The sequence below is a fragment of the Bos taurus genome, chromosome 6, assembly GCF_002263795.3.
Source record: "Bos taurus isolate L1 Dominette 01449 registration number 42190680 breed Hereford chromosome 6, ARS-UCD2.0, whole genome shotgun sequence".
Classification (NCBI taxonomy): domain Eukaryota; kingdom Metazoa; phylum Chordata; class Mammalia; order Artiodactyla; family Bovidae; genus Bos; species Bos taurus.
The window spans coordinates 103,750,554-103,777,164 of NC_037333.1; the positions used below are offsets into that span (position 1 = coordinate 103,750,554).

Below are 26,611 nucleotides of genomic sequence, written 5' to 3' on the forward strand. Positions count from 1 at the left end.
CATGGGCACAATGTGGCCTGACGTTCAGAATCTCCTTTCGCTCATGCCCTTGAGTACTCTGGCAGTGGTTCTCAACTGGGGATAATTTGTCCCCCAAGGGACGTCTGGCAACATTTGGCAACATTTCAATTGTGGGGGTGATTCCAGCTGGTCTCTAGTGGTTATAGGCCAGGAATGCTGCTAAATACTCTCTAATGTACAAGGCAGCCCCCCACACAAAATGGTATCCAGACCCAAGCAACCATAGAGCTGAGGCTGAGGAATCCTGTGCTTTGCAACCACCAGCCCAGACCACTCAAGAGCTGCAGCAAAACTGGGGATTCTCCAGGGAAGAATACTGGAGTGGGTTACCATGCCCTCTTCCAGGGGATCTTCCCGGCCCAAGGGTTGAACCTGCGACTCCTGCATTCTACTTGTGGGGAGAGGGATGTCAAGGGGAAGGGTCTCTTGCGAAGCTCAGCTGTGGATCGGTGGCAGCTCAAGAATCAGGCAGATTCTTTACCCTCTGAGCCACCAGGAAAGCCCATAGGTAAGCCTTAGGCAAGCCTGTGGGAGGTAGTTTTCATTCAGTGCCTGAGAAAACTCACAAGATCACCTATATTATTTTTTGCATTCTTAAAAAACCACGTGCCATAATACGTTTTTTGAGGAACTCAGGGGAAATAATTGAGTTCAACAGCAGAGAACAGTTGCTTGAACCACAGGGCGATAATGAATAACACTCACATAGCTTGGATGGTTTTCACCTAGCTGTCATCATTCATTCATTCCCATCCCTCATCACCCTGCACTGGGAGCCCCTACCTCCAGGAGTGCTGACTGCCAGCTTAAATATGCAGATGACCGTGGGATAACGTTAAAAGAGCAGCCGGTGATGGGAACTCACTCTCCACAGTCGTGTGCTGGGTGCCAGACCTATAAGGTGTCACTGTGTTGTTCAGTCACTAAAGTGTTCCCGACTCTTTGATGCTGTAAGGCGACTAATATGAAAGCCGTGTGTCCCAGCTGGGCACGTGGATCCTGGGATAACTTCAGTGCCACAGAATAGAATGGAAGGATGTTATTATCCTTATTGTGTAAGGGGGAAGCCATGGTCCTGAGAGGTTAAGTGGTATCCTTTTCAAATGATATTTGTATAGAGAAAATATGCCTCCAAATTAGTTTGACATAATTCTTCCTGCTAAAATAAAACTGAGCTATTAGTTGCCAAAGAGTTCCCTTAGTCATCTTTAGTTATGAAATTTAAATGAAATAAAACAAAAATACTGAATGCCCCACTTTTATAGGACACTGAGCTAAGTATTCAGGGAAGATTGGGACAAAAATAACAATAGCAAAAAACAAGCAGGAGAGTCTGATCGAGCATGAGTACGTGATGTTGTGGGCTGAAATCATGAGATTGGGGTGCTTGAGTGTTTGAGCTGCCACTGATTCGTGGCTGAGCTTAGCAAGAGACCCTTCCCCTTGACATCCCTCTGCGCACAAGTAGAATGAGGGCCTGGACCAGAAGCTGGTTAAGAGCTTTTTAACACTCAGGACAGTGGAGCTGGCACATGGGCCATCAGGACAGACACCCAGGGCTCCTTGCCAGCATGGTGCACCACCCATGGGACATGGCCATCCGACTCTACCCAAGCCTGGTAGGACCTGAGTTCCCCGGCCAACTTCCACAGTCCCCATGCTCACCACACAGACACACATCTTACCCAGCCCCGCAGCAGCTCGTAGGCCGTGACACCCAGGGACCACCAGTCAACGGGGTAGGAGTACCCAGGGCCTCCGTCCACATACACCTGGAACACTTCCGGCGCTGCCAAAGACAGGACAAAAGATATCACTGGGCATCTCACTTGACATGCATCATGCCCAAGAAGGAGGACATGGGGCCAGGAGCTGGACTGCGAGGCTCACATCCCATCGACGATGCTACGTAGTTACTACCATCTGTAAGTCACAAGCCAGCTTGAGACAAGCTGCAGGCAACGCAAGCAACCCCATGTGACACCTGGGGCAGAATACAGACAGGGCGCCCCGCTGCAGAGGGCGGTCTGCTGGGGAGTCAGGGAAAGCAGGCAGGGAGGAGGGTTTGGTGGAGCATGAATCATGGTCAGCATGGGGAATAAAGTCTGAGTTAAGAGGAAGAGCCTACACTGTCACGGAGCAGGACCCTGTGGGGCTCCTGGGCACAAAGACTTTCTGTGCCCGCCGATTCTTTGATGACAGGAAATGAGCTTCACTCAGTGTCTGTGACCTTCCCTTAGCTCCAACCTGTAGTTTCAAACGGATGCAAAGCAAGGATGGGAGGGGATGCAGAGACAAGGGAGGAACAGACAAGAAACAATAATGCAGCCTTGGGGCAGAGTCCTGGTCCCCTCCCAAGCGATACACATAACATTTTGGAGCTCTTCTGCAGATACTAAAACCCCCACCAGGTGGGAGAAATTAAGGGTCTGATGTGCTGTGCTAAGTCGCTCCCATTGTATCAGACTCTTTGCGACCCTATGGACTGTAGCCCGCCAGGCTCCTCCGTCCATAGCATTCTCCAGGCAAGAAATACAGGAGTGGATTGCCATGCCCTCCTCCAGGGGATCTTCCCAACACAGGGACTGAACCTGCACCTCTTGCATCTTCTGCATTGGCAGGGGGGTTCTTTGCCACTAGCGCCACCTGGGAAGCCCAAGGGCCTGATGCCCACAAGCAAGTAGACCCAGACCGGTTAGAACCAGAAGGTGGATGATGCGGACCTCACTTACCTCACCAATAACCAATCAGCAAAATGTCCGTGAGCTTGTCACCCTCTTTGAACCATTACTATAAGACCCCTCACTACCCACTCCAGGTGGGGACACACAGCTTTGAGGGCATTTGCTCGCTGTGGCCCCCTTTGCCTGGAAAAGCAATTTGTTGTTGTTGCTGTTGCTGAGTCGTGTCTGACTCTTTGCAACCCCATGGACTGCAGCACCCCAGGCTTCCTTGACTTTCACTATCTGCTGCTGCTGCTGCTGCTAAGTCGCTTCAGTCACGTCTGACTCTGTGCGACCCCACAGACAGCAGCTCACCAGGCTCCCCCGTCCCTGGGATTCTCCAGGCAAGAACATGGAGTGGGTTGCCATTTCCTTCTCTGCACTATCTCCTGGAATTTGCTCAATTTCATATCCATTGAGTCGGTGATGCTATGTAATCATTCCATCCTCTGCCACCCCTTCTCCTTTTGTCTTCAGTCTTTCCCAGTATCAGGATCTTTTCCAATGACTTGGCTCTTTGCATCAGGTGGCCAAAGTACTGGAGCTTCAGCTTTAGCATCAGTCCTTCCAATGAATATTCAGGACTGACTTCCTTTAGAATTGACTGATTTGATCTCTTTGCTGTCCAAGGGACTCTCAAGAGTTTTGCCCAGCACCACCCATTCAAAAGCATGAATTCTTTGGTGCTCAGCCTTCTGGTCCAGCTCTCACATCTGTACATGATTACTGGAAAAATTATAGCTTGGACTATATGGTCCTTTGTCAGCAAAATGATGCCTCTGCTTCCTAATACACTGTCTAGGTTTGTCATAGGTTTACTTCCAAGGGCCAAGCATCTTTAATTTCATGGCTGAAGTCACCATCTGCAGCGATTTGGAGCCCAAGAAAATAAAACCTCTCATTGTGTCCACTTTTTCCCCTTCTATTTGCCATGAGGTGATGGGACCAGATGCCATGATCTTAGTTTTTTGAATGTTGAGTTCAACATTCAGCTTTTTCACTCTCTTCTTTCCCTGTCATCAAGAGGCTCTTTAGTTTCTCTTCACTTTCTTCCATTAGAGTGCTATCATCTGTATATCGGAGGTTTTGCTGTTTCTCCTGGCAATCTTGATTCCAGGTTGTGATCCATCCAGCAAAGCAGTAAAGCTATTCTTTCCTACTTCACCCAAAACTCTGTCTCTGAGATTTAACTTGGTGTTGGGGTACAGAGGCCAGATTTGGTTCACTCCTAAGGGGCTGAGAAGCTAGGTAAATGTCAGTCTGCTTTGGCACCAACACCAGGTCAGATGTCCCAACAACCAGAATGGTTAGAGCCCTTGGTGCCTAGTCTAGTCTCAGTACAACGTTATTTTAGCATAGGTGGGAATCAATACAAAATACCCAGAATAAGTAAATGCACAGAGAAAGAAGGCTGATCAGGGGTTTCCAGGGGCTGGTGGGGGGATGGGGCGCAACTGCTCATTGGGTTTCCTCTGGGATGATGAATGTTCTTGAGCTAGACAGAGCTGGTGGCTACACAGTGTGGTGAAGGTACTAAACGCCACTGTGTTTGCTTGCAAACAATTCATCTTAGGTTATGTGAATTTTACCTCTGTAATAAACCAGTGGAGGGTGGAGCCCCCAGAGGGATGGACCCTCACTCCTCAGGGGGCTGCAGCTGTCCTGGGGTCCCCTGGGGTCCTGCTGCTTCCTAAGCTGCTGGAAGGTAGGTTCATCACTGCATCACCCCCAATTCACCAGGCCAGGAGTGCATCTCAAGCTTTAATTGCTCACACTGGCTTCCAGGAAAGTCTTGGGAAATGCAGGTCATTTCTAGAAAATTAATATACAGATGTAATTCCATTTTACAGGTGTCAGAGCAGCCAAGCTCTGTCATGGGGAACCAGGACATGTTGTGACTAAAAACATCTCAGTTTTCAGACTGGCATTCAGATGGCGTGGGGGCAGGAAGGGCCAGAGGAGGCAGACAAGGGTAGACAAAGGATGCTTGAATTTGGCTCTAGATGGGCAGCTGGACACCTGAACCCGTTGTTGTTCAGTCACTCAGTCGTGTCTGACTCTGTGACCCCATGGAATGCAGCATGCCAGGCTTTCCTGTCCTTCACCATCTCCCGAAGCTTGCTCAAACTCATGTCCATTGAGACAGTGATGCCATCCAACCATCTTGTCATCTGTCGCCTCCTTCTCCTCCTGCCTTCAATCTTTCCCAGCATCAGAGTCTTTTGCAATGAGTCAGTTCTTCACATCAGATGGCTGAAGTATTGGAGCTTCAGCTTCAGCATCAGTCCTTCCAATGAATATTCAGGACTGATTTCCTTTAGGATTGACTGGTTTGATCTCCTTGCAGTCTAAGGGACTCTCAAGAGTCTTCTCCAGCACCTCAGTTCAAAAGCATCAGTTCTTCTGCACTCAGTTTTCTTTATGGTCCAACTCTTACCATCAATGAACCTGATCCTCGGCCAAATTCTAGCTGTCCTCCAGCAACCCACACCATTTATTTTGTATTTTATAACAACTGCACCCAAAGATTCTCCTTTCCTCCTCACGACAACCCCCAGGGTCATATTATCATTTGACACGCTTTCCCGAAGAGGTTCAGAGAGGGACAGCAGAGCACATGAAGTCACACAGGAGAGAGTGCAGAGCTGAGGTGTGCCTTACATACTAGTCAAATTCCAGTTTGAAGTAAGCTTTGCATCAACGTTTGGGTACAAAACCATAATCAGTCTACGTTGGGGAAGATGTTATTGGGAGTTTGGGGAAATGTCATTTTGGTTTATTTGAGCCTCACCAAGTGGTATGTGTGCTGGGGAATAGGAAGAAGGTTGGTGTGGTTGCAGCTGGGTTAACACATTCTCTTTGCTTCAGTTTGTAAAGCATGAGCAATAATAAACAGTCTATTCACAGGGTTCTTATGAGTATTAAGGAAAAATGCTGGCTAAGAGCTAAGCCCGATACCAGGCTGGTCCATTGTGAGTGCTCTGGAAATCTTGGGCATGGTTTTTGTTAGTAGAATTGGCATTCAAATGTCCTCTCTTCATAAAACTCAACTTCTCACTGTCCTCCCAGTCAGCCTGGGGACCATCCTAAATTCCAACCTCCTCAGCCTCATGACTTATCAGTCTCCAGACCCTATGAGCTTGGCATTCTGGGCATCTTTCCATCTTCCCCTTCCTATCCATCCTAGATCAACCTGAATTCAAAGGTGGTAGTTGTACCGGTTTAGTAAACATCTGGTGAGCGAACATTTGATTTCCTAGCCTCTCGGGGCACTGAGCTGTACTATTCTGCATCCCACTCTGGGAGCCTGAGGCTGGGCTCCAACCCAGAGGGGCTTCCTTCCCTGCACCCCAATCTGTGCACTTGTCCTTCTTCCCTCTGTGCGAAGGGTTCTGATAAAGGAGACAGTCGTGCAGGCTTGTGCAGAACCAGGACTTTGACAGCTGCTGGCCCGGCCCACGTGCTCAGACCAGGCCGGAGGCAGGGACATGCTAGGACTACAGGAGAGGCTGTGTGTTCAGCTGTCCCCATAAAGCCTTGTCATGCCTGGCTGCCCCAAGCCCATCTGGAATTCATAGTAGAAGCAGCATCTGACCAGTTCTGTCTTGGCTGTCCTGACGAGCCACGTGACAGCTATCTGCAGCCTGTGACTCCACTCCCAGAGAAGGTGGCAATCTCCCTTCCCTTGCACACCTGGGGCTGAGAGAACATAAACAACATTTATGTCACAATCCATATGCCACCAAAATGACTGCTGTAGTGCCCTGGAACCAGTGCTTAGAAGTGAGGGCGTCATAGAGGGTTAGAACTTGAAGGACAGGTACAAGACACACACCTGCCACCATTATTTCATGTATGAATGAGTGAGTGTGGAAACAGTTTGCTAGGTGCTGTGTTAAGGATTTTACACATACAGCTTCCTTCATTCTTCCAGTCACCCAACAGAACTAGTGCTACAATGATCTCCACATTCCAGATGAGGAGGTAGAGTGTAGTTGGGTGAATGAAAGTGAAAATGTTAGTTGCTCAGTCGTGTCTGACTCCTTGTGAACCCACGGACTGTAGCCCACCAGGTTCCTCTGGCCATGGACTTCTCCAGGCAAAAATACTGGAGTGAGTAGCCATTCCTTTCTCCAGGGGATCTTCCTGATCCAGGGATCCAACCCAGGTCTCCCACATTGCAGGCAGATTCTTTACCACCTGAGCCACCCGGGGAAGGTGAATAGTGTCCACAAAAGACTATATCCAAGTACTAACCTCCAGCATCTGTAAACAGGGCCTTATTCAGAAATAGGGACTCCGCATGTGTAATTAAGGACATCAAGATAAAAATCATCCTGGATTCAGGGTGGACCCTTCCTAGATTCAGTGTCTGATGACTTTATAAGAGAAAGGAGAGATTTGGGACACAGAGAAGGCCAATGCAGGAGGCACAAGAGACACGGGTTTGATCCCTGGGTTGGGAAGATCCCCTGGAGTAAGAAGTGGCAACCTGTTCCAGTATAGACTCTTGCCTGGAAAATTCCATGGACAGCAAAGCCTGGTGGGCTATAGTCCATGGGGTCACAGAGTCAGACACCATTGAGCACACATCCTTAAAGCACCCTGAACCACAGATGAAGAAAAAAGAGACACAGAGAGGTAAAGGGGCAAGTTCAGGGCCATCTAGGTGGTGAGTGGAAGAGTGTGGAAGGCTGTTCTTACAATTTTCTAGAGGGGACTCAATACCACTATCCCACTGTTATCATAAGCAGTGGCTTTCTTTACAATGCTAAGAGCTGTGCTATTAATGTGCCATTGACTGAGCATCTACCATGTGCTAGAAGCTCTTCAGGTTTCTCTACCTCTATTATTTACTCCTCAGGGAAGCTAATATTTATGGAGCACTATCTGCAGCTGCATGTGCGTGATCTCCTTTTAAACTCAGAAGGACCTTGGGAGATGAAAATGATCATTATCTCCATCTGAGGAAGCAAAGCTATGGTTTTTCCAGTAGTCATGTATGGATGTGAGAGCTGGAGCATAAAGAAAACTGAGTGCCAAAGAATTGATGTTTTTGAACTGTGGTGTTGGAGAAAACTCTTGAGAGTCCCTTGAACTGCAAGGAGATCCAACCAGTCCATCCTAAAGGAAATTAGTCCTAAATATTCATTGGAAGGACTGATGCTGAAGCTCCAATACTTTGGCCATCTGATGTGAAGTACTGACTCCATTGGAAAAGACCCTGAGGCTGGGAAAGATTGAAGGAAGGAGGGGAAGGAGACAACAGAGGATGAGATGGTTGTATGGTCTCACTGACTTGATGGACATGAGTTTGAGAAAGCTCTAGGAGTTGGTGATGGAAGGGAAGCCTGGCGTGCTGCATTCCATGGGGTTGCAAAGAGTCGGACACAACTGAACTGAAGAGGAAGCCAGGCTTGGAGCGGTGACAGACCTATCAAGGTCCCAAGTCTCATTGGAAGCCTGGCTCCCCTCATTCTCCAGTGTCATCCAGAATGATGACCAGAGCCTTGCTCTGTCTCCTTCAATATCCATACATTTCCCACCATGTTATACCATCTTTACGTGTATGATGAAAAGAAAAATAATGTATCATAAAAAATATATGCACACACACACTACATATATGTGAGGTGGTAAAGAACCCGCCTGCCAATGCAGGAGACATAAGAGATGCAGTTTTGATATCTGGGTGGGGAAGATCCCCTGGAGGAGAGCATGGCAACCCACTTGAATATTCTTGCCTGGACAGTCCCATGGACAGTGGAGGCTGGTGGGCTATAGTTCATAGGGTTGCAAAGAGTCAGACAAGACTGAAGTGACTTAGCATGTAGTATATATGTACATACTTTACATGTCTTATAGTACAAAATCTCTCCAAAGTCAATGCATTAAATCTGCAAATTTAATTGGAACCCAAATCAAGAATGTTTATGAAGGTCTAGGAATGCTAAATTTAGGAAATCAAGGTTTTGACATAATCCGAAAGAATGTGTAGTTCGCCATTAACATGCACATTAATAAAAGTGGCTCTTGAATCACAGTGCCCCAGCAGCAGCCTTCCTCGCTACATCCCCAGGGTCCTTCATGGTGCCCAGTGAATGCTGAATGCTCTGTGGGTACTTGTGAGCCCATGAATGAATACCCTGGGCTGACACCAGGCTCCATGGAAGTGGCTTCTCCAGCATGACCAGGGGCATGAAAAGATCAGCCCTACCTTCCATCAACCGTTTCTAGCAGCAGCTGAGCAATTCTGCCAATGCAGGTTTTAAATGGAAAGTGAGTCTGGATTCCAAGTGGCATCAGAGAATTGGCCTTCCAGAAAAGCAAGTACATGGGGTGTCGAATGAAAGAGATCGCCTCAAGGCAATGAAAATATGCCTTTGGTGGATTTTGCCACCTTCGGCTCACCACGCAGAGCTACTTCCTCATTAGACTAAAAATATGGAAAAACTCCCAGAAACCTCCTAAGTTATAATTATTAGCCTGCTGCTTTAGCTCTATGAATATTCCTGAAGGCTTTGATTGCTGCAGTGGAGTGTGACACACTATTCAATGTCTAGCTTACAAGTTGACTGGCTTCCAGGATTGGCTTCCACAGGTAATTGTATCCTTCTGGACTGGGAATATAGAATCACCACATTTCAGCCTAGAGGGGACCTTCAAGGTCATTTCCTTTCTCTCCTACATTTTGTAGGTGAGGAAGCTGAAGCCTACTGGAGGTGTTCCATGGCTTCCAGCCCAGCTGGGACCAGAGCCCAGGCCTCCTGTCCACTGAGTCTCACTTCAGTTTGCACATCCCAGCCAGTAGAATGGCCAGATCTGGACACCTCCACCCAGAAGCCCCACAGGCATGGCATTCTTACTATGTCCAAGCCAAATCACCCCTCTCCAACTGCCCCTTCTCCTGGGTTCCCAGTCTCTGCCGATGGTCTGCTCAATTGCAAGAGTCAGAAATCAGTCTATGCTTTGATGTGTGCTCAGTTGCACAGGTATGTCTGACTCTTTGCAACCCTACACACTGTAGCCTGCCAGGCTCCTCTGCCCATGTAATTTTCCAGGCAAGATTACTGCAATGGGATGCCATTCCCTACTCTAGGAGATCTTCCGGATCCAGGGACTGAACCTGCATCTCTTGTGTCTCCTGCACTGACAGGCAGATTCTTTACCATTAGCGCCACCTGGGAAGCCCATGCTTTGATGATTTGATTAACTCTTGATTCATCATTGTTCCCTTCCAGAATCTTCCTCTTCTCTCTGATCCTCTTTCATAACTGTCTGGACTAATGACAGCCCCTCATGCACCCTAGCCTGGGGATGTTTAACCCCACCCACCTGTTCCTGCACTCAATACGTCAGCAAATTTGAAGAACTCAGCAGTGGCCACAGGACTGGGAAAGGTCAGTTTTCATTCCAATCCCAAAGAAAGGCAATGCCAAAGAATGCTCAAACTACCGCACAATTGCACCCATCTCACACACTAGTAAAGTAATGCTCAAAATTCTCCAAGCCAGGCAACAATACGTGAACCGTGACTTTCCAGATGTTCAAGCTGGTTTTAGAAAAGGCAGAGGAACCAGAGATCAAATTGCCAACATCTTCTGGATCATAGAAAAAGCAAGAGAGTTCCAGAAAAACATATATTTCTGCTTTATTGACTACACCAAAGCCTTTGACTGTGTGGATCACAAAAAACTGTGGAAAATTCTGGAAGAGATGGGAATACCAGACCACCTGATCTGCCTCTTGAGAAACCTGTATGCAGGTCAGGAAGCAAAAGTTAGAACTGGACATGGAAAAACAGACTGGTTCCAAACAGGAAAAGAAATACATCAAGGCTGTATATTGTCACCCTGTTTATTTAACTTATATGCAGAGTACATTATGAGAAACGCTGGGCGGGATGAAGCACAAACTGGAATAAAGATTGCTGGGAGAAATACCAATAACCTCAGATATGCAGATGATACCACTCTTATAGCAGAAATTGAAGAACTAAAGAGCCTCTTGATGAAAGTGAAAGAGGAGAGTGAGAAAGTTGGCTTAAAGCTCCACATTCAGAAAACTAAGATCACCGCATCTGGTCCTATCACTTCATGGCAAATAGATGGGGAAACAGTGGAAACAGTGGCTGACTTTATATTTTTGGACTCCAAAATCACTGCAGATGGTGACTGCAGCCATGAAATTAAAAGACGCTTACTCCTTGGAAGGAAAGTTATGACCAACCTAGACAGCATATTAAAAAGCAGAGACATTACTTTGCCAACAAAGGTCCATCTAGTCAAAGGTATGGTTTTTCCAGTGGTCATGTATGGATACGAGAGCTGGACTATAAAGAAAGCTGAGCGATGAAGAATTGATGCTTTTGAACTGTGGTGTTGGAGAAGACTCTTGAGAGTCCCTTGGACTGCAAGATCAAACCAGTCCATCCTAAAGGAGATCAGTCCTTGGTGTTCATTGGAAGGACTGATGTTGAAGCTGAAACTCCAATACTTTGGCCACCTGATGTGATGAACTGACTCATTGGAAAAGACCCTCATGCTGGGAAAGATTGAGGGCAGGAGGAGAAGGGGATGACAGAGGATGAGATGGGTGGATGGCATCACACACTCGATGGACACGAGTTTGGGTAAACTCCGAGTGTTGGTGATGGACAGGGAACCCTGGAGTGCTGCAGTTCAAGGGGTCGCAAAGAGTTGGACACGACTGAGTGACTGAACTGAACCTGCTCCTGCAACACTTTTCTAAGTCAGTAGCATCAGTGAAAAAAAAGAGACAGAATGTGTGAATGTGGTGATGATTCAGGCTAGGCTTACTGCCATGACAGCCTCATGCAAGCTGTCTGACCTGTTACTTTTTGCCTCGATTGTCTTCATCTTTAAAAAGGAATAACTGTATCTGCCACATCATGTTATGGAGAAGAAAAAAGTGAAGTTCTGCATGTATTTATTAAGCACAAAATAAGCGCTCTATAAATGCAATATAACATTGTGTTATTGTCATTCATATGTTCAAATTACTTAATTAAAATCACTCCAAATTTTTCTGTATACTCTAGAATAAAAGTCAAACTTCTTAGCATGAAAATTTATAAAAAATTAGGTTCCAGTTTCCTCATATTTTGGCCACTGTCTTTATTATGCCTGTTGTGTAACCTACTCCAGTATGCTTGCCTGGAGAACCCCAAGGACAGAGGAGCCTGGTGGGCTACAGTCCATAGGGTCAGACATGAATGAGCAACTGAGTATATGCCAACAGGAAAAAATAGGACATGCTTTATTTTTAATCTTCAGTGACTTGCCTGATAATCTTTACCAGATTTTTATAATCATGAACTCCTATTTATACCTCAAAACACAGACCAAATTTTACACCCACTGTGGAATGTTCATCAAGTCCCTTCCTGATCCTCAGTTCCCTTCTTTCCCCCTCTCACCAAGCATATCACTGTTCTGGATTTTTACCAAACCCTTGTCTGTTTGTCCCCTACAGCACTAATCAGGCCATATTGTAATTAAGGATATACATGCCCATTGCCCTCACTGGACTGTGAGCTCTTTAAACAAGGATATGACTAGGTCAGGGTGAAAACCTCAGGGATTAGCATGAAGCTGGTCTAGATAGAGATGCTCAAGGAATCAGAATAGCAGAGTTTGAAGTCACAGAATCCTGGCTTTGAATCTCAGTGGCCACCTTTGCTGTTTATCACTGGACAAGCACTTAGCTTCTGCATATGTCTCAGATCCCCTGGGATAATAACAGCCTTTACCCCATAGCGAGATAACATATGGGAGTCATTTAGAACAAGGGCTGATGCAGAGCAAATTCCAAATAGATATGAGCTAGTTATTATTGTATCAATTCATCACTGAATGAGAAATGAAATACATCCATAAATGAAAGACCAACTAACGGATGGACATGCTGTACATGTCCCCAGATGATTCAGAGTTCCATCATCATTCTTTGATTAGAGTTTGCAGAAAAGCCATGAAAAGCAGAGATAAGCAAGATGACTGGCCTCTGTCTGTATCCCTTAGGGTAATTCATGTTCCTTTGGCTTTTTACCTTGGAGATGAAATCAGGTGTCACACACATATTAATTTGAGATGAAATGAAACTGCTGTGTCAATCTGATAATTTCTTTTTATTTGGTGATACAAATAGCATTAATAGCAACAGAAGACTTGTTTTATTCAAGTATGTAAGACACTGTTCCAGTGTGGACCAGTAGGATCTCACCTGTCTGCATAAGAGGAAAAGCAGGGGAAGCTTAATTGGGTGAGTAAATACAGAAGGTCTGATGCTGTTGTTCAGTTGCTCAGTCATGTCTGACTCTTTGTGACCTTGTGGACTGCAGCACGCCAGGCTTTCCTGTCCTTCATTATCTCCCAGAGTTTGCTCATACTCATGTCCATTGAGTCGGTGATGCCATCCAACCATCTCGCCCTCTACCGTCTGTTCTCCTGTCTTCAATTTTTCCCAGCATCAGGGTCTTTTCAAATGAGTTAGTTCTTCGCATCAGGTGGCCAAAGTATTGGAGCTTCAGCTTCAGCATCAGTTCTTTCAATGAATATTCAGGACTGATTTCTTTTAGGATTGACTGGTTTGATCTCCTTGCAGTCCAAGGGACTCTCAAGAGTCTTCTCCAGCACCTCAGTTAGAAGGCATCAATTCTTTGGTGCTCAGCATTTTTTTATTGTCCAGCTCTCACATGTGTACATGACTACTGGAAAACCATAGCATTGACTATACAGACCTTTGTTGGCAAAATAATGTCTCTGCTTTCTAACATGCTATCTAGGTTTGTCATAGTTTTTCTTCCAAGAAGCAAGTGTCTTTTAATTTCACGGCTACAGTCACCATCTGCAGTGATTTTGGAGCCCCAAAAAATAAAGTCTGTCACTGTTTCCATTGTTTCCCATCTATTTGCCATGAAGTGATGGGACCAGATGCCATGATCTTCATTTTTTAAATCATTTTTTTTAATGTTGAGTTTTAAGCCAGCTTCTTCATTCTCGTCTTTCACTTTCATTAAGAGTTTCTTTAATTTCTCTTTGCTTTTTGCCATTAGGGTGGTGTCATCTGCATGTCTGAAGTTATGACGAGGTACAGAAATAAATGATGTACCAGTAGCAGAAATCTACTTCATGTGAAATGTGTCAGATTAAAGTAACAGATTAACAAAAAAGACCTTCGGAAAGTTTTCTAGAGAATGATGGAAAGTGCTAACTGAAAGCACAGGATTGGAATCCAGTGCATTTTACAGTCAATATGTGAAACGGGATAAACATCCAAATGGCGTGTCAGGCTGATTAAGTTCATTTAGACAGTGCTGCTTTCTTAAAGGATTCCAGGATTTCCTGTTTATCTGAGGCCAATATTGCTCATTAAAATTTCACACTGTCCAAAGCTTTGGTTGGTATACAAGAACCACATGATCTGGCCCTGCCATGCCTCCAGGCTCCCTCTCCTTGTCTACTTTATCAGGCCAACGTAGCTTCCTTCTAGTTCTTTCTATGTGACAAGCTCCTTCTTACCTGAGGGTCTAGGAAAATACAATTCCATTTCCTGCAATGCTTTTCCCCCTTTTGTACTGCACAACATCTACCTGTCCTTTAGAACCCAGCTGAAAGTTCACATCCTCATCAGTGTTATCCTGTCCCCTCCAATCGAATCCATCTGTCTCATCAGCACCTGTCTTTCTGCAACATAATTCTTATAAAGACCTCAAACAATTCTGCTTCTGTTGAAAATGTAAGAGTTGGAAATAGTCATTCTGAGCCTAACAATGGTCATGTATGGATGTGAGAGTTGGATTATAAAGAAAGCTGAGCGCCAAAGAATTGATGCTTTTGAACTGTGCTCTTGGAGAAGACTCTTGAGAGTCCCTTGGACTGCAAGGAGATCCAACCAGTCTATCCTAAAGAAGATCAGTCCTGGGTATTCATTGGAAAGACTGATGTTGAAGCTGAAACTCCAATACTTTGGACACCCGATGTGAAGAGCTGACTCACTGGAAAAGACCCTGATGCTGGCAAAGATTGAGGGCAGGAGGAGAAGGGGACGAAAGAGGACAAGATGGTTGGATGGCATCACCAACTCAATGGACATGGGTTTCAGTGGACTCTGAGGTTGTGATGGACAGGGAGACCTGGTATGCTGCGGCTCATGGGATTGCAAAGAGTCAGACATGACTGAGTGACTGAACTGAATTGAACTGATAACCCAAATACATGAAAAGTGAAATGAAACAGAGAAATTTCTTGAAACATAAATGACGAAATCTTATTTAAGATTTACATGGTTTTTCTTACTTAAGAAAAAACAGATAGACAGAATTGATCAAGTCTATTAAAGAAATCAAAGTCATAGTTAAAAACTTTCCTGCAAAGAACTGCATGCCCAAGTGGCTTCAGTGGTCAATTCAATCAAATATGCTAAAAATAATACCAGTTCTCCACAAATTTTTCCACAAAGCAGAGTAGGAGGGAGCATTTTCCAACTTACATTGCCAGCATTTCTCTGATACCAAAATTACACAAGAAAGTTACAAGAAGACTATAAATATTCCCCATGAACCTAGATGTAAATATTGTAAATGAGATATCAGCAAATTGATTATAGCATTATATAAAAAGGAAAATACATTATGACCATGTGGGATTTACTCTGGGAATAGAAGGCTTGTTCAATATTCTAAAATAAATGTATTTCAAGGGACTATGGAAGAGAAACCATATGATTATCTTAATAGTCACAGAAAAGATATTTGAGAAAAATTGACATTCATTTATGATTTTTAAAAACTTAGAAAATTGGAAATAGAAGGAAATTTCCTTAATCTGATGAAAAGCAACTACAAAAACCTTATAGCTAATATCATACCTAGCAGGAAGACAAACAAACAAAAACCCCACAACTAATTGATTTACGACAAAAATCAGGATCAAGCCCAAGTGTAAATGTTCTAGACAGGGCAATAAGACAAAGAAAGGCATGCAGATTGGATAGGAGAAAGTAAAACTGCCTTTACTGCCTACATAAAAAATTCAAAGAATTTACTAAAACACCTGCTGGAACTGATAAGTGAATTCAGCAAAATTACAGGATATCAGGTCAACACACAAAAATCAGTTGTGTCTTTAAAGATTAGCAATGAATGACATGGAACTGAATTTTTTAAAAATACGCCATTTGGATAGCATCCAAAATTCATAAGATAAGGCCTGAGTGAGTGAGTGAGGGAAGGTCACTTAGTCGTGTCCGACTCTTTGTGACTCCATGGACTATACAGTCCATGAAATTCTCCAGACCAGAATACTGGAGTCAGTAGCCTTTCCCTTCTCCAGGGGATCTTCCCAACCCAGGGATCAAACCTAGGTCTCCTGCATTGCAGGTGGATTCTTTACCAACTGTGCTATAAGGGAAGCCTAAGACAGGTCTACTTGTAACAAAATATTTGCAAGATTGGTAGGCTGAAAACTATAAAAGAATCCAAGGTCATCTAAAAATATGGATAGAGATTCTGCCTTCATGGATTGGAAGACTCAACATTGTTAGGTTGTCACTTCTTTCTAAACTGACCTAGATTCAGTGTAATCCTAACAAAAGCCATCAGGACTTTTTTGGGGGGTGGGGGTAGAAATCAGCAATCTGATTCTATGATAAAATTTACATGAAAAGGCAAAGGGTATAGGAACAGCTCAAATAATTTTGAAAAGAAGAAAAAATTAAAGGACTTTCACTACCTGATTTAAATATTACTATGAAGCAACTGGAAAAGTATGAGACTGGCCAAAGCATAAACAAATAGATCAATGGAATCCAGAAAATAGACCCATACATTTATGGTCAGTTGAGTGTTGATGAAGTTGCAAGGCCAGTGCAATAGAGAAAGAACTGTCTTTGCAACAAATGGTGCTGGATAGAACAACTGAACAGTCTTTGCAAATAAATGAACCTTCACATCATATTCAAAAGTGAGCTGAAAATGGACTATAGCTCTAAATATAAAATGCAAAAGTATAAAACTTCTATGAGAAAACAAAGGAGAAAATCTTTTCGACCTTATGTGAGGGAGGAGGGAGAAGGCAATGGCACCCCACTCCAGTACTCTTGCCTGGAGAATCCCAGGGACGGGGGAGCCTGCTGGGCTGCCGTCTATGCGGTCACACACAGTCGGACACGACTGAAGTGACTTAGCAGCAGTAGCAGCAGCAGTGATGGAGGAAAAGATGCTTAGATATGACAGCCAGTACATGATCAATAAATGAAAAAGAAATTGGACTTTATTTGAATTTAAAACATCTGCCTTTTAAAAGACTCTATTAATGTAATAGAAAGATAATCCACTGACTGGTGAAAATATTTGCAAACATGTCTGGTAAAGGACTTATAACCAGAATATATAATAAAAGTCAGTCAATCCAATAAATTAATGGCCAATGATGTGAGCACATACTTCACAAAGAAGGTGCATGGATAGGATCCAAGAATCCCACTTCTAACTAATTATTCTATAGAAGTAGCAACTTAAGTCAATCCTAAAGGAAATCAGTCTTGAATATTCATTGGAAGGACTGATGCTGAAGCTGAAGCTCCAATACTTTGGCCACCTGATGTGAAGAGACGACTCATTGGAAAAGACCCTGATTCTGGGAAAGATTGAAGGCAAAGGGAGAAGGGGGAGGCAGAGGATGGGATGGTTAGATAGCATCACCGACTCAATGGACATGAATTTGAGCAAACTCCAGGAGATAGTGGAGGACAGAGGAGGAGATCATGGAGGACAGAGGAGCCTGGTGTGCTGCAGTCCATGGGATTGCAGAATCTGACACGACTTTGCAACTGAATAACAACAACTAGAAGCTAAAGCTTGTATAAAAACCTGCATGTAAACAGTTTATCTTTAATTTTGTAAAACTGGAAACCACTCAAATGCCCTACAGCTGGTGGATGGATAAACTGATTATGTATATTCATTCAATATACATACTGGATGTGTATTTGGGGCTTCCCTTGTGGCTCAGAGATTAAAGCGTCTGCCTGGAATGCGGGAGACCGAGGTTCAATTCCTGGGTAGGGAAGATCCCCTGGAGAAAGAAATGGCAACCCACTCCAGTATTCTTGTCTGGAGAATCCCATGGACCGAGGAGCCTGGTGGGCTACAGTCCACGGGGTCGCAAAGAGTCGGACATGACTGAGCGACTTCACTTTCTCTCTTTCACTGTCTTTGTGGTTCAGCTGGTAAAGAATCCACCTGCAGTGTGGGAGACCTGGGTTTGACTCCTGGGTTGGGAAGATCCCCTGAAGAAGGGAAAGGCTACCCACTCCAGCATTCTGGCCTGGAGAATTCCATGGACTGTATAGTCCATGGGATTGCAGACAGTCCATGGGGTCGCAAAGAGTCGGACATGACTGAGCGACTTTCACTTTCACTTTCATTCATCCAAAGGAATCCTACTCAGCAAACAAAAGGAAAACTGCTGATCCCTGCAACATAGCTAAGTCTCAAACACAGCATTCTGAGTAAAAAAAAAAGCTAGATTCCCAAAGTTATAGACAATATGGCTCTGTTTTTATGACTTTCTGGACTCGTACAAGTTATAGGGGTACTGATCACTAGCTCCCAGGGACTGTGATAAGAGAATTTTAGAGGTGCTGGAACTTTTTCTCTGTCTTTGTTATGGTGGTGGCTGCATGACTGTGTTTGTCCAAATTCACAGTATTATACACTAAAAGAGTGCATTTTGCTGCACGGAAATTCTTCCTCAAAAATAAACATCTCAAACTATGTTTATTGGTTTGATGATTTGCAAAGTGATTGTCTCTCTCACAAACAGCCAAACCAATGAGGGCAGGAATATTTTGTTCACAGATGTATTTCCAGCCTGTAGAACCCTGCCTTCCATGTGGAAGGTGCTCAACAAATCTCTGTCGAATGGATGGATGGATGACTGGCAGGTTCTCAGGGAAGATACTGGGTCTTGGAGCCTCACTGACCTGAGTCTGAATGCTGACTCTGTCACTTTCTCTGGCACAGAGGGCAGCACGCTTCACTTCCTCTAACCTCCATCATTTCTACAAGGAAAGCACAAGCGTGGCCATGGGCCATGGTGCCTCCACAACAACTCAACACAGTGAGTGTGTTTGCTCACTGGGGAAAGGACAGCCCCCTGGTCTCCCAGGGCACTCCCCCCCACCCCCACCTACTCCCAATCCATCCAGCTGTAACCATGAATTAGGATCTGTTTTGAGTCTGTTTTCTTGACTAGACTGCAAGCTCCATAAGGCAAGGAAATGTCATATCTGGCTCTGGATTCCCAGGGCTTAACATATACCAACTAATCAAGCATCTGAAGGATAACAATGACAAGTGCAACAGTAGTAATCTTAGCTACCAGTGTGATGTATCTACACTTGGCGTTACGTCACGTACTGGTCTTCCACAGTCACATCGTGAACGCCTCACAAACAGCCTACTAAGGCCAATTGAAAGTGTTAGTCAATCTGTGTGCTTAGAAGTTCAGTGTCAGTTAGTGCTTAGTCGTTAGTGTCCAACTCTTTGCAACCCCATGGACTGTAGTCCACCAGGCTCCTCTGTCCACAGGGATTCTCCAGGCAAGAGTACTGGAGTGTTGCCATGCCTCCTCCAGGGGATCTTCCCAACCCAGGGATCGAACCCAGGTCTCCCACAATGCAGGCGGATTCTTTAGCCACCAGGGAAGTTAGTCACTCAGTCGTGTCCAACTCTTTGTGACCCCATGGACTGTAGCCCTCCAGGCTCCTCTGTCCATGGAATTCTCCAGGCAAGAATACTGGAGTGGGTTGCCATTCTTGCATAACCATTAGTCCCATTTCTCAGATGAAGACACTATCAGGTCCCGTGGTTCATCCTTCACCATGCTGGGTGCTTTATGTACCTTATACTGGATAATGTAATTTATCTTAGTTCATCTAGTCTCTAAGCAGAAGATACTCAAACTGCCCGATGCTGAAGCCCACCTTCATCGAGACCCATTCCTGGCAAGCTCAGTTACCTGTTTGCTTCTCCAAGGACACCCTTGAGGCTGATCCCATGAGTCTGATCATGACCGTCTCTGGCATTGGCATATCTTCTGGTTCCATGACCCTTATTATGGCATTCAAGACCCTGGTGCTTTGGTCTGTCTCGTCTCTCCCTCCCACCTCCTCTAATTCTATAAAGCTATTAAAAAACAGGACCACTAGGGTCTCACAGACCACCATGTTATGACCCCATCCATGCCTTTGCATGGACTGGAATGGCCTCTCCTTACCCTCACCCGGCAGGTGAGCTGTGAACACACCCTGTGAGTCTAATTCAGATGGTCCCATTCTGGGGAGTCTTTCTTGACAGGGATCAGCTTACATGCAGGCCTTCACAGCTGTCTGTCCCAGAGATGCCGAGTCCCTGGGGCCCAATGCCTGACTCTGAGCCCTGCACTCCTGACATGCAAACATTCCATGTTTGCTGAAAGAATGCTCAGTTCTTCATCTCACTTCAGATGGATAAACTGAAGCCCCAGACAGCTGCTGGAACATTTCTTACTTCTAATCTGGCACCTTTCAGAGAGTTCTTTTTTTCCCTGTTTGTGAATTCCATCTGCTTTTTTAATTAATGAAAATTCAGCTCTATGCAAATGTTTCTTCTGGGATCATTCTTCATGAGCAACCTTTGGGAGCTTACTCATCAGCCTGTTCCCTGAATGCATGTTTGGAACATTCTGGGAACTTGTTATTGGGCCTTTGAACCAAATAGCTCAAGTGAACGAAGTCAACAAAGCTGCCGCTTGGTAGCAGGAATTTACAGCCCTGGGAACTGCAGAATGTGACTTGATTGAGAGAGTTTTCCCCTCACCCTCATCTTCCCTACTAACCTCCTACTGCCTGGCACTGCCAACCCCTATGGTCTCTGAAATTATTTCCTTTTGGTAAATAAGTTGCACTTTCCAAATCTCACAAAAGCCTCTCCTGCACATTTGTTTATCAATTCAGTACCAAAGACCCCTTAATTAGAAGGACACCAGAAGTCTGGAATCCCAGGTACAGCTGGGATCATACACCTTTCTCTTGTCTGAGAAATGTGGCTTTCTGATACAAGAACTCAGTGTCAAAAGGCAACTTGGTATAGTATCAAAAGCATGAACTTTGGAGGCAAGTGTCCATCAACAGACAAATGGATAAAGAAGATGCGTGTGTGCTAAGTCACTTCCATCATGTCTGACTCTTTGTGACCCTACGGACTGTAGCTGCCAGGCTCCTCTCTCCCTGGGATTCTCCAGGCAAGAATACTGGAATGGGTTGCCACGCCCTCTTCAGGGGATCTTCCCAATCCAGCGATCGAACCCACACTTCTCATGTCTCCTGCATTGGTCGGTAGGCTCTTTACCACTAGCACCACTTGGGAAACCTAAAGAAGATGAGGTGTGTGTGTATATTATATATCTGTATATATACCATGGAACAGTACTTCACATAAAGAATGAAATGACATCATTTACAGCAACATTGATGGGCCTAGAGATTGTCAAACTAAGTGAAAAAACCCAACAGAGAAAGACAAATACCATATGATATTGCTTATATGTGGAATCCAAAAAAATGATATGAATAAACTTATTTACAAAACAGAAATAGACTTATAGACATAAAAAGCTTATGGTTACCCAGGGAAAGTGGGGGAGGCATAAATTAGGAGTTTGGGATAAATATATACACACTACTATATATAAAATCGGAGAAGGCAATGGCACCCCACTCCAGTACTCTTGCCTGGAAAATCCCATGGACAGAGGAGCCTGGTAGCCTGCAGTCCATGGGGTCACTGAGAGTGGGACACAACTGAGCGACTTCACTTTCACTTTTCACTTTCATGTATTAGAGAAGGAATGGCAACCCACTCCAGTGTTCTTTCCTGGAGAATCCCAGGGATGGGGGAGCCTGGTGGGCTGCTGTCTATGGGGTCACACAGAGTCGGACACGACTGAAGTGACTTAGCATAGCATAGCATAGCATATATAAAATAGATAACCAACAAGGACCTACTACATAAAGAAGAGAACTATACTCAATATATTGCAATAACCTAAGAGAAAAGAGAATGTTTAAAACAATATTTTTTAACATTCTCTTTCCATATATATATATATATATATACACACACACAGACACATAACTGAATCACTTCATTGTATACCTGAAACTAACATGACATCATAAATCAACTATATTTCATTAAACATTTTTTTTAAAAAAAGCAGGGACTTCAGACCCATATACATGTGGCTTCAAATTCTGGCTCTATCCCTTGGCAGCTGTGTGATTCAGCGTAGGTTAATTAACCTCTCTGGGCCTCAGCTTACTCTTATATAAAATGAGAGAGATATGAAAAACTCTCCTGGATCTTCTGGGGATTAAACGTGATGACAGACATGTGATGGGATCACAATACATGTCCAGCTTTCTTCTCCCTTTGGAAGGTGGGGCCACTGTAGAGAGTGGCCAGCTGGGTCACCACGGGCCTGCTTTCCCAGAGGCTAAGAGCAAGGACAGAGGAGCCTCAGACAGGAGTGGGAAGCCGAGGCACCCAGGGAAGTCTGCTCTGAATGGCGGTAAAGCAGGGGCTGAAAGGTCAGCATTGGGAGAACACTGTCTTGAACTTCTCCAGTGGTCAAGAACCCAATTTTCTAGAGATCAATTTTCTTTTTGGAAATAGCCTAAAGGCAGTAGGAACTAATCTATAGGATTATGGAGGCGGCTCCAAATGGGAGATTCTTCTCCCCTCTCCTCCATGTTCCCTCTGCAGATGATGACTCTTCTGGCCTCTCTCCACCCCTTCGGGCAAGATGCTCCTGGGCTTAGAACCAGTGTTTTTCTCTCCCACTGCCTTGGCTTTGCTGCATCTCCATGATGGTAACTCTCAATGCACAGACTGAGTCCACACCACTCTCCAGATGCTTGGAGTACATCCGAATGTCCGGAAGTTCCTACAGACACCTCGCCTCCAAGTCCATCCTTCCCACCATCCCTCGCACTCGCCCCTCCTGTGGTGCTCTCTGCACGGGAGCCTCCCTGGAATCCACTCTGCTGCTAGACCCAGAGGCCTGGAGGCAGCTTTGCCCCCTCCTTCACTGCCATTCTCCATCTCCAAGTCCTGCCCATCTGATCTCTGTTGGATCTTACTGCAGATCTGACCTCCAGAACTGCCTCAGACCTAGATTCTTCTGGAAAGGGATTTCAGAAGGATCGTCAACAATGAAAGCTGTATTGGGACAGTATACTAATGCATATATATGGATTTTAGAAAGATGGTAACGATAACCCTGTATGTGAGACAGCAAAAGAGACACAGATGTATAGAACAGTCTTTTGGACTCTGTGGGAGAGGGAGAGGGTGGGATGATTTGGGAGAATGGCATTGAAACATGTATAATATCATATAAGAAACAAATCGCCAGTCCAGGTTTGATGCAGGATACAGGATGCTTGGGGCTGGTGCACAGAGATGACCCAGAGGGATGGTATGGGGAGGGAGGTGGGAGTGGGGTTCAGGATGGGGAACATGTGTACACCCGTGGCAGATTCATGTTGATGTATGGCAAAACCAATACAATATTGTAAAGTAAAAAATAAAAATAAATAAAAATACTTCTGTTATAAAAAAATTTAAAAAAAAAGAAAGAAAGCTGTATTGGGGTCTGTATTTAGCATCCCAAGGGGACTCTGAAGTAGACAGATCTGCTCATATGTATACCCTCTGCTGTTCACACTGACTTGGCTCTGCTCTCATCCCGATGTCAACCTGGGCAGGTCACCTAACTCTCAACCCATTTTCTCGACTCTAAAAGTGGGAATAAATAATTGTGCCTACTTTATGTTTATGAATGGCTTCCCAGGTGGCGCTAGTGGTAAAGAACCTGCCTGTACATGCAGGAGACATAAGAGACATGAGTTTGATCCCTCGCTCGGGAAGATCCCCTGGAGGAGGGCATGGCAACCCACTCCACAATTCTTGCCTGGAGAATCCCATGGACACAGAAGCTTGGCAGGCTACAGTCCAGGGTCACAAAGAGCCAGACACAACTGAAGTGACTAAGCACGCACGCATGTTTATGAGGCTTAAATAAGGTTATGGATAGAATGCCTAGCACATAGTAAATACTAAAAAGTATTGTTTCACTATTATGTAATTTATTAAGTTAGTGACAAATAACACAAGGAGTCAATTCTGGAGACATGATGACATGGTTCTTGAATCTCCACAATCCACATATAAACACTGGCAGAGCAGATACAAGATAAAGCAAAAACCATGGGCAACACTTACTATAAAGCTAAGTTGTTCCCACAAACCCCAAAATATAAGCAGATGGGAACAAACCAGCAACAGTCATAAGCCCTCTATAGCAGTGATTTCTGTATAAAAATAACACAGCTGATGATGCACCAGAGGACAGAGAACTCCAAAAGAGTCAGCAGACACTGACTGGGAAGAATAGCCAGTCTGAGAACAGCAGCTGAAATAGTGAGAGGCTTGTCCAGCCCCATCTCAGGTGAATGAAAAGTGTCCTTGGTGAGTTCTGCAGAAGTTGGAGTCTGGAACACAAAATCCATTCACTCAATCCAGCCAGAGCTCTCTTCTAGGAAGGATCCCAAGGAGAAACTGTTGGGAGTGAAATCAAAACTAAGCAGGATGGGGGCCCTACAGATGAAAGAAAGGGGAAGTCCAGATGGAAGTGGGCAAGAGGACTGGGCCAGGAAATCCCAGGTAGCAAGCTGCCTAGGGACATGACATGTCACATAAACAATAGAAGAGGCAGGTCGGTTAGAGAAGCTACCCTGAATCACACCATCTTCTAACGATTCAGGAAAACCAACATTAAGTGAAATTCCATGCAAAGTGATTGTAAGAGAAAGGACAATGGCAAGCAGAACAACACTGGACAATGAAAGTACCTCAGAAAAGACAGTGTGGTGGATTGTTTCATGAATGGTTCCCAATGGATCAGGCCATCAGGTACCCACACTCTACGCAGTCCCCTCCCATGTGGGCCCTGGTCTTTGTCACGTCACTTGCTTTGGCCAATTGGACATCAGGAAATGTGAAGCAAGGAGAGGGTCGGTAGGCACTTGAGAGTTGGGCTTTCCTTCCTGAAACTGCTGCCATCATGTGAGCAAGTTCACTCTCGTCTCCTTGATGATAAAAGACCATGCAGAGAGAGGGGCCCGTTCATTTCAGGTGTCCCACTCCAGTACTCTTGCCTGGAAAATCCCATGGACGGAGGAGCCTGGTGGGCTGCCGTCTGTGGTGTCGCACAGAGTCGGACACGACTGAAGCGACTTAGCAGCAGCAGGCTGGCCCAGCAGCTGAATGAGTGGGCCTAGCCAAAACCAGCAGAAAAACCACTCAATCAAGTAGCAGATGTGATAAATAAAAGATTGCTTCTGTTCTAAACATCTAGGTTTTGACATGGTTTGTCATCAGCAATTGATAACTACATAGACATTAAGAATGAATAATATAGACATTAAAAATTATGCAAGACATGAAAGAACGTGTAAATTATGATTTAGATACTCAGAAATCTCATAAGAGGACTCGTGAAAAACATCAGAAAAAAGGAAAATTATTTCAGAAACAAATCCTTCATGAGAAAGCACACAAAACAAATACAATAGAGACTGCTTTAAAATAAAGAGAAAGATAAAAAATTGAGAAGCAAATTGAACATAGGAAGAAAGACAAAAGATTTGAAAATGGCAAATGTTGAGGATTGGCAAAGAAGACCCAACATTCAGGTAATAAGGATCCTTAACAAAGAAAAGAAAGTAAAAGAACAGAATGTGGATTAAAGCAAAAGACATTTCTGGGAGCTTCCCTTGTGGTCCAGTGGCTGCGACTCCATGTTCCCAGTGCAGGGGGTCTGGGTTTCATCCCTGGTAGGAGAACTGGATCCTGCATGCCGCAACTAAATATCCCACAACTAAGACCCGGTGTGTGTGCTAAGTCACTGCAGTCACACCTGACTCTTTGTGACCCCATGTTATAGCCCACCAAGGTTTTCTGTCCATGGGATCTTCCAGGCAAGAACACTGAAGTGGGTTTTCATGCCCTCCTCCAGGAGATCTTCCCAACCCAGGGATCAAACCCACGTCTCTTATGTCTCCTGCATTAGTAGGCGGGTGTTTTTTTAACACTAAGCCACCTGGGAAGCCCTCATAACTAAGACTTGGTGCAACATGACCTTTCCATCAAAAGTCCTACAGAAAAGCCAACCTGAAACTATATTGGAAGGGTAATGTATACTTCAGAATACAGACCTGCAATGACCAGCAGCAAAACGTATTTTGGCAACACCGCTGGACTTTAACGAAAAAGAAGAAGGGCTTATTGCTTGTTTTTTCTTAAGCCTGAGCCAAGCTGGAATCAAGATTGCCAGGAGAAATATCAATAATCTCAGATATGCAGATGACACCACCCTTATGGAAGAAAGTGAAGAGGAACTACAGAGCCTCTTGATGAAAGTGAAAGAGGAGAATGAAAAAGTTGGCTTAAAGCTCAACAGTCAGAAAACTAAGAGCATGGCAACCGGTCTCATCACTTCATGGTAAATAGATTGGGAAACAGTGGCTGACTTTATTTTTGGGGGTTCCAAAATCACTGCAGATGGTGATTGCGGCCATGAAATTAAAAGATGCTTACTCCTTGGAAGGAAAGTTATGACCAACTTAGACAGCATGTTAAAAAGCAGAGACATTACTTTGTCAACAAAGGTCCATTTAGTCAAGGCTATGGTTCTTCCAGTAGTCATGTATGGATGAGAGAGCTGGACTATAAAGCA

At 44.7% G+C, this 26,611-nt stretch overlaps 1 protein-coding gene across 3 annotated transcripts in view; it reads right to left on the reverse strand.

The window, feature by feature from the left end:
• The window catches only part of STK32B (serine/threonine kinase 32B), a 405,448-nt gene that overhangs the window by 42,988 nt on the left and 335,849 nt on the right, over window positions 1-26,611 (reverse strand). For all 3 annotated transcript variants that reach the window (XM_024993631.2, XM_024993630.2, XM_059887810.1), the window contains one exon: window positions 1,707-1,810. In XM_024993631.2, the coding sequence (XP_024849399.1) occupies window positions 1,707-1,810 (104 nt within the window). The remainder of the gene's footprint in view (window positions 1-1,706; window positions 1,811-26,611) is intronic.